The 11,370-nt window shown below is 55.7% G+C and overlaps 2 protein-coding genes across 2 annotated transcripts; both read left to right on the top strand.

The window, feature by feature from the left end:
* Window positions 1-409: 409 nt before the first annotated feature.
* On the top strand, window positions 410-1,345 carry LOC309856631 (olfactory receptor 3A3-like; the record flags this gene model as incomplete). The annotated part of the gene is made up of 1 exon (XM_082717953.1): window positions 410-1,345. The coding sequence occupies one exon, from the start codon at window positions 410-412 to the stop codon at window positions 1,343-1,345; it is 936 nt and encodes a 311-aa protein (XP_082574079.1).
* A 5,375-nt stretch (window positions 1,346-6,720) lies between these two features.
* SLC6A8 (solute carrier family 6 member 8) lies at window positions 6,721-10,811 on the top strand (the record flags this gene model as incomplete). Its single annotated transcript, XM_082717951.1, has 10 exons — window positions 6,721-7,098; window positions 8,033-8,167; window positions 8,256-8,359; window positions 8,439-8,563; window positions 9,142-9,254; window positions 9,365-9,502; window positions 9,592-9,694; window positions 9,787-9,887; window positions 9,975-10,145; window positions 10,585-10,811. Coding segments are annotated over 10 exons (1,509 nt in total), but the record flags the coding sequence as incomplete, so codon positions are not given.
* Window positions 10,812-11,370: the final 559 nt, after the last annotated feature.

Here is an 11,370-nt window from a genome sequence, read left to right as displayed (position 1 = left end):
CTATTGACATTGCTGCTGTAAACATTTGGGGACCCGACTAAGGTCTTATCACTGATCCTGAGCTGGGGCTCTGCCATTGCAGATCATGACAAGATGTAGGGCCCTTAGTCAGGTAGAAGTTTCTGAGGGATTGTTTCCCTCAGAGGGGCATGCACTGTGGCTTCAAGATCTGAGCAGCTCCTTTTGGTGTGGGCTTGCGGTTTCCATTCTCCTGGCCTCGACCTTACCACTGGCCTCCTGAGCCTAACTCCCCTCCTCCAATTATGAGTCTTATTTCCTTAAGCTTCAAACCTGTCTTCTTTGTCCCTGAACATTCCCTCACCCCCCACTGCCTTTTAAACTGGAACCTCCAAACGTAGATCCTCGTCTGACTCTGAGTTGGACTCTACAAGTTTCTGTGCCTGGTTCCATGAAGCTGGGGAATGAGACCCTGGTGTCCCAGTTTCTTCTAGAAGGGCTGACTGACACAGAGGAGTTGAGGCACTTGCTTTTTGCCATTTTTCTGCTGGTTTACATAGTGGCTGTGGTTGGGAACCTGGGCATTGTCAGCCTTATCATAATGGACTCCCGACTTCACACCCCCATGTACTTCTTCTTAGCCAACCTTTCACTACTGGACACTGCCTATATCTCCAACACGGTGCCCCAGGTGTTGGTACACCTGCTGGCACCAGTGCGGACCATGCCCTATCATGCCTGCCTTACCCAGATATTCTTTCTCCACTTCCTGGCTCCCTGGGAGTGCTTCCTGCTCACAGCCATGGCCTATGACCGCTACGTGGCCATCTGCCAGCCCCTGCACTATCTAGTCCTCATGGGCCCACGGACCCAGACAGGGTTGGCTTCAATCTCTGGCCTGCTTGCCTTGGCCAATGCACTCACCCACACCGTCCTTGCAGCTCTACTCAAGTTCTGTGGGCCTCGCCTTATCACCCACTTCTTCTGCGACCTCCCTCCGCTGATGAAACTCTCTTGCTCAAGCACGTGGGCCAATGAACTCGCCCTGTTTTTCTTCAGCTTTTTGGTGGCTCTTGCACCCTGTGCCCTGGTTGTGATCTCTTATATACACGTCGTGGCTGCTATTCTCAGGATCCGCTCTGCTGAGGGCCGACGAAAAGCCTTTTCCACCTGCGCTGCCCACATCACGGTGGTCTGCGTGTTCTACGTCACTTCAGTCCTCTGCTACATCCTCCCCAGCTCTGCATACTCAGGCTCGCGGGACCGGGCGCTGTCCGTGCTGTATGTGGTCCTCACTCCCATGCTGAACCCCATCATCTACAGCCTGCGGAACAAGGAGGTGAAGAGGGCTTTGCTCAAGGCCCTTGGGAAAGAAAGTGCCTCCTAGGCACTGGTCACATCAGCTCCCACCACACTCGCTCTCTGTTGGGGCCAGCACATGCCTGATGCTTTGGGGCTGAATCCATTTGGTGAATCCTGTTTTGTGTGCCAGGTTCCCCTCTCCCCATTTTCAGCCAAGATCCAATATTTCTGTTGTGGTTCTTGACTGTGATACATTGTTTTCTGTTTATGGAAGTCAGAATGGTCATTGGAGAAGTTGTGCAGTTACAGAAACTTATAAAGTGATTTCCCCCCAAATAACACCTGTACAGTCTCACCACCCAGAGGGAACCACTGTGAACATTTTGATTCAGGTTTCTTTCTGAACTACAAATGTATGTACATGCATATTTAAAGTCGGAAAACAAAACTGGAATCATAGTGTATTTACAATTCCGGATGTTTAGATATTTTAAATTTTTCCTACTATAATATATTCTTATTATAAAATCATTCATACTTTACACAAAGGTGTGTTGTTAGGAAGTAAAAGTTTCTCATGATCTCAGTGTCTGTAGTAACCACTCTGAACAGTTTGATGTGTGTTCTAGTTTTTTCCCTAGGACATATTATTCTGCATTCATCTTTTTTTTCACAAAGAGGATCATACCGTTAAAGTGGGCATTTAGTTAGACATGAGCTGGAGGCAGAGGTGGTGATAAAGAGGTGACAGGTTAGAAGCCTGAGGACACAACGCCCTGATTGTGGCTTTTAACATTTTGGCCTTCGGGTTTCCAACAGCCAGAGAGGAGGGGAGGGGCTGGGGGGGTGGGGTGGGGTGTGGGGAGGGGGGTGGCTGCCAGACCAAGAGCGGCAGGTACAGACCCTGTGCCCTCCTCTTCCACCTCAGCCCCAGGGTAACCCATAGCTTCATTATAATACATTTACATTGTGGTTTCAACCCCTCCTGTTCCCTCTCCAACCCTAAGGGAAGATGGCCCTGACAGTTCAGGCAATTACCTTGTAGGGCCCAAAACTCCCCTTCCCAACTGGTAGGAGTCCCTTAGATGATTGGAAACAACCTCAGTCAGAGACCCCCTCCCCCTGCTAGCTATGACCCATACCCTATACAAACAAAAAGAAACGACACCCCCAGCTAGTCCCAGTGCAGTTGCCACGTCTGGGCCTGTCCACTCTCCCAACTTGAGAATGTCCTGTTCTTAATAAACTGCTTTGTGCTTGCTACCTTCCTCCTGACTGTCTTTATTTGAGCGCAGATCCTCATGTAACTCTTCGGTGGGGGATCCAAGAGACTTTCCTGCTGGTAACAATACCATGTACCAAATGGTCTGTTTACAATCCTTATTCCATAAATACTATGTTCTTGTCATTTGTACAATTTTTCTACTGGGTTATTTGACTTTTTTAAAAGATTTTATTTATTTATTCGAGACAGAGAGTGAGTGAGCCCAAGAGTTGGGGGGAGGGGCATAGAGAGAGGGAGAAGGACTCCCCACTGAGCAGGGCGCCTGATGTGGGGCTGGATCCCAGGACCCTGAGACCATGACCTGAGCCGAAGGCAGATGCTTAACCGACTGAGCCACCCAAGGGCCCCCTACTGCGATGTTTGTTTTTTATGTATTTATTTCTTAGAGCTATTTACATTTTTAAAATATTAGCTTTAGTTTACCATTTAGGTTACTAATGTTTTCCTAACTTGTTTGTCTTTTCATTTTATTTATTTGTTTATCTATTTATTTGTTTATTTATTTTTTAAAGATTTTATTTATTTATTTGACAGACAGAGATCACAAGTAGGCAGAGAGGCAGGCAGAGAGAGAGGGGGAAGCAGGCCCCCTGCTGAGCAGAGAGCCCCATTCGGGACTCGATCCCAGGACCCTGAGATCATGACCTGAGCCGAAGGCAGTGGCTTAACCCACTGAGCCACCCAGGCGCCCCTGTTTATTTATTTTTAAAGATTTTATTTATTTTACAGAGATCACAAGTAGGCAGAGAGGCAGGCAGAGAGAGAGGAAGGGAAGCAGGCTCCCCACTGAGCAGAGAGCCCGACGTGGGGCTCAATCTGATCCCAGGACTCTGGGATCAGGACCTGAGCCAGAGGCAGAGGCTTTAACCTAGTGAGCCACTCAGGCACCCCTTCATTTTATTTATGATGTTTTCTTCCATAAGAGAGCCTAACATCTTTGTGTAATTAGACATTGGTGTTTGTTTTTTTGTTTTGTTTTTGTTTTATGTTTTTTGGATTTTTGCTTCTGGATTTCACATCCTGCTTTGTTTACTATTTGACTTATAAATAACTTTCTCAGTTGAGTCCCTTCTGATGCTTTTATGGTGTTCTCTACCACAAATAACTTGAAATTTCCTTGTATTTAGACAGATTCATTTTTTAAAAGATTTTATTTATTTGACAGAGAGAGATCACAAGTAGGCAGACAGGCAGGCAGAGAGAGAGAGAGAGGAGGGAGGAGGCTCCCTGCTGAACAGAGAGCCTGATTCGGGGCTCAATCCCAGGACCCTGAGATCATGACCTGAGCCGAAGGCAGCGGCTTTAACCCACTGAGCCACCCAGGCGCCCTGACATGGATTCATTTTTATTCAGGCATGGTTCCTGGGTTTTGTATCATGAATACACTTTTTCATCAGGACTTTCTCCTTTTATTTTAATGGTTTCATTTTTTTATTTAATTGTATGCTTTTACTTTGCCCCCACTTGATTCCTTTTTAAAAATTATTTTTAAAAAGATTTTATTTATTTATTTGACAGAGAGAGACAGTGAGAGAGGGAGCACAAGCAGTAGGAGTGGGAGAGGGAGAAGCAGGCCCCCCATTGAGCAGGGAGCCTGATGCAGGGCTCGATCCCAGGACCCTGGGATCATGATCCAAGCTGAAGGCAGATGTCCAACCAACTGAACCTCCCAGAAGTCCTGACATCTTGAGTCTTTACTCAATGTATAGTAACATTCATCCAATTTTTTACATTATGTTATAATTAACATTCTGCTTGATTCTGCCTTATTTCCACATGCATTTCTCTATGATAGATTCCCAAAGGTGGGTCAAAGGGAGTGAACATCTTAAATATTAACAAAAAGTGCCAAATAAATTCCCACATGCATTTTACTACTTCTTCAACTGATAAGAGTTCTTGTTTCTAACTGCAGCCCTGTATAACATTGGAGGTTGCTAACTAGTTAAATTAACCCTCCACTAAAATCTGTTCTGGTGTCACTTAGCAAATCCTAAAAGCAAGACTTGAAAGGATCAAACTGTTCTCAAGTAATAACAGAATCCCAGAACAAAGTCCAAAAATATGTTTGGGAACACAAATACCAAGGCAAAATTTCATGATGTCTGGCATCCAATCTAAAATTACAAGGCAGGTGAAGAAGTGGGAAAACACAATCCTACTGTGAGGTGAGAAATTAACCAGAAACAGGCATCCAGATTTGAAAGAAAAAGTAAAACTCCCTTAATTGTAGACAATCTGATCATCTATGGAAAAAACTATTGTAATTCACAGAAAAACTACTAAAACTATGGGCAAGTTTAAAAACGTTGTAGGGAACCAGATACAGTAGAGAGAGCTAACTCCTTTTCCTGCCCTGCTTAACTAATTGTCTCAACAGTTTTCTTTACAGATCTTAAACAAGGTCAGTAAGCCACAAAATTCCAATTCCAGTGTTTCTGGGTTGTTTGATCTCGTGCAAACTAAGTCTGGGTGGTTCAGTTGGTTTAGTGCCTCGCTCTTGATTTCAGCTCAGGTCATGATCCCAGGGTTGTGAGATTGTGTCAGGGATCTGTACGGTGCTTGGAGACTGCTTAATATTCTCTCTCTCCCAATCCCCCTTCCCCTCCCTGCATCGCTCTCTTAAAAAAAAAATCCCTCCCCCACAATGATAGAGAATCAATAAAGCCAAGAGTGCCCAAAGTCCAGTACAACTAATTAAACCCTCATGATAAAGTGGCAGCTGGCATAGGAACCAATGTCCTAGGGAAAGATGCACTGCTCAGGGGGGCCACTAGGTGGGTCTTAGACAACTTTCTCTGGCCTTGGCTTAGCAAGAAAGGGGGGCACAAAGTTCTGCATGGGCCAAACCAACAGGGAAAACTGGTCAAGATAGGAGGTGATGGAAATGTGGAGTTGGCCAGGGGCTTCAGCAATTAGTCAGCTAAAAGTGAGGGAAAAAGAAAATCAAATTAATGTGATAATTCTGCCCCATCTCTCTCTGCCCCCGCAGGTAGTGACAGGCCCCGTATGCCACATGTACCTCCTTAGAACTTACCTGTGGGTAATTCCAATTCACCATTAGAATAGTGATTGACCTCAGCCACCTTCCACCACCCCCAACCTGGGCTCCTTTTAGAGCTAACATAGCTAGGATGCTGCCGGATACCATGAGCTCCTTTTGAATTGTCCCTCGTAGGATTGGCCATTTGGAGACAGGGACTGGCAGGCCACCTCTGTCTACCTGGCTGATGGGAAAGGTACAATGAGAGAGCTGGAGGAGAGTCAGTTAAGGCACCACCCAATACCAATCTTGTCTGTGCCTCGGCCTCCTTATCACTCCAAGGCCTGCTCCCCCTCTGACCACTCTCACCCCCAAAGTACCCCCCAGGTCTGCTCCCCTCCTTCCTGGCCCCTCAGACCATCTCTCCCCACCATCTGCCCTGGCCACCATTGGCCCCTTTGCTCCAGGACGGTCCCTCCAGCAGCCCCGGCCCCTCCCTGCGCCCTCCTTCCTCTGTGCCTCCAGGCTGACCTCGTCTCCTCCCTGTCCCATGGCCTCCCCTAGATCCATTCCCCTGGCCGGCCAGCCACGCCTCAAACAGGTACAACAGGGGGCACCTGGCTTCCCGGCCCTCTGGCTGTGTGCCTGACAGGCACACCCAGCCCTGATGCCGTATATGCACAGTGCGACACCCAGCATGTCCCCTGGCCATGGTACCGCATGTTCTCCAGGTCCTGGTGTGGCGTCTCCGCCCGGGGTCAAGAGCCTGTGGCACCTACGTGACCCGTGGGTCTCCCCTGGCTGTAGCACTTGCCTCTCCCTCACCACTTCTACGGGGGCCCTCGTGGCCTTCAGGGCCATCTGGACCGCTAGGGTCACCCGGGCAACCCAGACTTTTAGCTGTGCCGGTCACACCGCCTGCACCTTAGTCTGTGGCCTGCATGCTTCCTCAGCTTATACTTCTGGCTTCCAAGCCCTCCCTGAGCCACAGACTGAATGAGGCTCCCTCGGAAAGCTCTGCCCCTTAGCAGGTGACGTCACCTGGGCTCCCCCGTGCACCTGTGTAAACCACCCCTGGCACCATTCCGGATAGACCCCTCTTGTGAGGCTGCTGGCACGTGACTGTTTCCTGCCAAACCTACCTCACCCTTAAGTCTGTGTCTGCAATTGCCCTAGCCTGGCCCAGGTGTGACCAACCCGCTGGCCGTGTGTCCCCGGTCACGGAGTCCTGGGAGGCGGCCCGACACCTCTGAGCCGCTGCTCGCCTGGGCCTCTCTCTGGGCTTCACACGTGGCCCGAGTCCGCGTGCGCCGGCGCCCAGGAGGGCCCCACCTGGACCCGAGGGCGGCAGGGCGGGCGGGGAACGCCACCCCTGGGGCAGCGCCCAGTCACTTCACCCTCTGCTGGTCCCGCGCTCACGGGCTCTCCCTCCCCCAGGAACAAAGTCTGGCGGCCCTCCGGGGGGCTGGAGGTGCCAGGGGCCCTCAACTGGGAGGTGACCCTGTGTCTGCTGGCCTGCTGGGTGCTGGTCCACTTCTGCGTCTGGAAGGGGGTCAAGTCCACGGGAAAGGTACGGCCGGAGGCCCCCGCAGGGCTGGGGGCAGCACGGCCACGGTGGGCCACGGGGGAGAGAAGGGCGGGCTCTGCCAGGGACCGCCGCTGCGACGGGAGGCGACGGGAGGGGACGGGAGGGGCCAGGGCCTTGGCCTGAGCGTGGAGCAGGTCCTTGAGTCCAGACTGCTCCATTCCCGCCCGTGCCGGGACCGCCCTCCTGCCCTCCAAACTCCCCCGCCCAGGCCAGGATCTGGGCCGCTCCCACCTCCGAACTCCTCCACCCCTGCCTGGATGGACCCCCCCACCCTTCCAAACCTCCCCCACCCCCGCCCATGCCTGGAGCGCCCCCCACCACCTTCTTCCTCCTGAGGTGGGGAGAAGCCCAGGCAGCCCCTGCCCCTTGCTGTGTCGGGACATCGCGACTGCCCCTGCCCCGCTTTCTATTCCTCACTCCCTTTTGCTGGCCCTGGTTGGGGGCGGGGGGCTCCCAGGCTATAGCTCTCCCTTGCCCGCCTGTCCTGCTCTGCTCAGCGTGGACGTGGACGGGAAGCAGCAGTCATGGGGGTCCGTGTCGCTCTCTGGCCGGCGGGGTCTAGCCCCGACTACCAGACTGGGCCTCTCTGCAGAGTGACGTGCTGTCGGGGCCCGGGGGGCGCGAGATGTGCCCCCCCGGCTGCTCTCCCGCTCCCTGCCTCTCCCCTCCGTCTGCCGCTGGCCTGTGCTGGCCGTGGAGCTGCTCCCGCTCCAGCCCGGGTGCAGAGCTTCCCCGGGGAGGAGCCGAGGCTTTGAGGAGCAGAAGGGGGGCTGCTGGCCGACCTCCCCCACCCCCCGGCTTGGGAGCAGCCTGCCGTCGAGGGGGCAGTGTGGCCTGCTTGGCCATCCTGCCGAGCTGGGGGCCCCGAGGGGGAGGCGGGTGCCGCAGGGCCCCTCTGAGCCGCCCGGTCCCCCAGATCGTGTACTTCACCGCAACATTCCCCTACGTGGTCCTCGTCGTGCTCCTGGTGCGGGGGGTGCTGCTGCCCGGCGCCTTGGACGGCATCATCTACTATCTCAAGCCTGACTGGTCGAAGCTGGGGTCCCCTCAGGTGAGGGTGAGGTGTGGTGGAGTGGGGTGGGGGGCATGGGCCGGGCCGCAGGGCCCCTCACATCCTCCCTTGGCCGGCCCCCCCACAGGTGTGGATAGATGCCGGGACCCAGATTTTCTTCTCCTATGCCATCGGCCTGGGGGCCCTGACGGCGCTGGGCAGCTACAACCGTTTCAACAACAACTGTTACAAGTAGGTGCCCCCCCCGCCCCTGCCCCCCCACCCCTCCCGTGGGCAGCAGGCAGCCTGACCGCCGTTCCTCTGCCCCCAGGGACGCCATCATCCTGGCTCTCATCAACAGCGGGACCAGCTTCTTCGCTGGCTTCGTGGTCTTCTCCATCTTGGGCTTCATGGCCGCAGAGCAGGGCGTGCACATCTCCAAGGTGGCGGAGTCAGGTAAAGCCCCCCCCCCCTCCAAGGCCTGGCCCGGCCCGACCCCTGGGCCTTCCGGCACACCGCGCTCGCAGACAGGCGCCAGGGGACATCCTGGGAGCGGGAAGAAACGGTCCCTGAACGTGCCGTGTCCCTCGGGGCCCGAGGGAGGCCCGGTGGGCTCACAGCGGGAGCCACATGGGCCAGGCCCCGCGGAGCCTTGAGCTCCTGTCCACCCGGCCCCAGGGCCTTGGCGCAGGCCCCTCCCCTTCTGCGAGGCCAACGGCACCACGGAAGCCCACCGCCCCTCCCCTCTGCCAGAGGACGCAGGGGGAGAGGAGGGCCTTTCCGGGCTTCACGGGGACCTGTGACCGCAGTAGCGGCTGGAATCAAGAGGCCGGGAGGCCAAGTCAGACGACCCACCCTTAGAGGCTCGAGTGACACCCGGCAGCACCTTGACCGGAGAGGCAGGGCAGGGCCCTTGGCCAGGAGATGCTCTGGCGTTCTCCACCCCTTTGGGAAGGGGGGGACGAGGAAGGCAAGCGACGGTGACCGACGACCGACCGATGACCGTGGTCTGAACCCTGCCCCTTCCCCTTCAGGGCCAGGCCTGGCCTTCATCGCCTACCCCCGGGCCGTCACGCTGATGCCTGTGGCCCCGCTCTGGGCTGCCCTGTTTTTCTTCATGCTGCTGCTGCTCGGCCTGGACAGCCAGGTTTGCCAGGGGTGACAGAACTGGGGGTGGGGGGCGATGGGTGGGCACTGGGGGAGGGGAGCTGGCCAGCAGGGAGGGGGGAGGGGCGTGGCCTCAGCGCCTGGCCACAGTTTGTAGGTGTGGAAGGCTTCGTCACTGGCCTGCTCGACCTCCTCCCGGCCTCCTACTACTTCCGTTTCCAAAGGGAAATCTCTGTGGCCCTCTGCTGTGCCCTCTGCTTTGTCATCGACCTCTCCATGGTGACCGATGTGAGTGGGGGCGGGGCAAGGGCTCCCACCCCCCCACCCCCGCAGCTTCCATCCAGCGGCCGCTTCCCCTGACCCGGCTCTGTCCCCAGGGCGGGATGTATGTCTTCCAGCTGTTTGACTACTACTCGGCCAGCGGCACGACCCTGCTCTGGCAGGCCTTTTGGGAGTGCGTGGTGGTCGCCTGGGTGTATGGTAGGTCTGCAGGGGCCCGGTGGGGGGAGGGGGCGTGGCCTGCAGGGGAGGTGGGGTCTCTAGCTCCAGCCCTCGTGCCCTACCCGCCCCAGGAGCAGACAGGTTCATGGACGACGTGGCCTGCATGATCGGGTACCGACCTTGCCCCTGGATGAAATGGTGCTGGTCCTTCTTCACCCCACTGGTCTGCATGGTAAGGGCCAGGGGAGGCTGGGCAGGGGGAGGGACGCCGAGGGCCCTCCCGCGGCTGAGAGCCGGGGTTCGGGGTTCTCACCCGCAGGGCATCTTCACCTTCAACGTGGTGTACTACAAGCCGCTGGTCTACAACAACACCTACGTGTACCCGTGGTGGGGCGAGGCCATGGGCTGGGGCTTCGCGCTCTCCTCCATGCTGTGTGTGCCCCTCCACCTCCTGGGCTGCCTCCTCAGAGCCAAGGGGACCATGGCTGAGGTCAGTCGCCCGGCCCGCCTCTCCTTGACTCCACTCCCTGCCTCGCACCCGCTCAGGGCATTCCGTCCCTGTCCCAAGCGCCCGTTCTCCCGCCCGCTAGGACGGACCGGCGCTGGGAGTCTGCGGGGCCAGCTCAGGGGAGGGGGTGGAGGAAGGCAGGCAGACCCTCCGGGGCCTGAGGGGGGCCCCTTCCCTTGGGGGAAGATGGGTCTGTCCCTTCGCCTCACCCCTTTCCCTGGTACAGAGAGTGGGGCGTGTGGTCAGTACCCACGGGAGGAGGGTCCCCTTGGTCCCCTACCAGTGGCCGCTGGTGGGAAGTGGACAGAGGCCGAGGGCTAGCATGGGCACCTCCCCCACTCTCCCCCACCCTCCCCTCCCCTCCCCTCCCCTCCCCGGGCCATCGCCCAGGGACTCAACAACGTGTCCCTCTCCCCTGCAGCGCTGGCAGCACCTGACGCAGCCTGTGTGGGGCCTCCACCACTTGGAGTATAGAGCTCAGGACTCGGATGTCAGGGGCCTGACCACCCTGACCCCAGTGTCCGAGAGCAGCAAGGTGGTGGTGGTGGAGAGCGTCATGTGACAGGCGCCCTGGCTCCCATCACCAGCTCACCCTCTTGTAGCCATAGCAGCCCCTGCTTTAGCCCCCCCCACCCCTCCCGGGGGAGCTTTTTGGCCCTGCAGAAGACCCCTCTGCACATGGCTCCGGGGCTCCCTTCCAGCTCCATGGATGGCTCAGTTTTTCTCCATCATCCAGCCAGAGTGCAAGGTGGGCTTAGAAGGGAGGGGTGTTTGCTCTCCTGGGCAGAGCTCCCCGTGGAGGCAGCCAAGAGTCACTGAATAAAAGCCTGCTTCTCTTCTTAGGCTTTGGAGGGATGCCTCGGAGGGTTGGGCACTGTTTGAATGACTGCCATGAACTGGGGTGCCTGTAAGCACTGACCTGTTCCACGGTTGCTCCCCGTTTCAGGGAGGCATGGGAGGGAAGTATTTCTGCATTATACAGATCGTTCATAATGCACAAGCATGTGTGGGCTTATATATACTCAATAAATCAACACGAAATACTGGAAGAAAATGTAGATGAGCTTTATTTGATTTTTGAATGGAAAAGTCTTTTCCAAGCCTACCAACAATGGAAAAATAGTAACCAGTCACATTTATTGGGTGATTACATCTACGCGCTCACTATGAGTGAGCTCATTTCCTGAGACACCAGCATTTTACTGTG

This window comes from Mustela nivalis, assembly GCF_964662115.1.
Source record: "Mustela nivalis genome assembly, chromosome: X".
Taxonomy (NCBI): Eukaryota; Metazoa; Chordata; class Mammalia; order Carnivora; family Mustelidae; genus Mustela; species Mustela nivalis.
The sequence above is the reverse complement of the archived record's forward strand: the minus strand, read 5'-3'. Positions and strand labels throughout refer to the sequence as shown.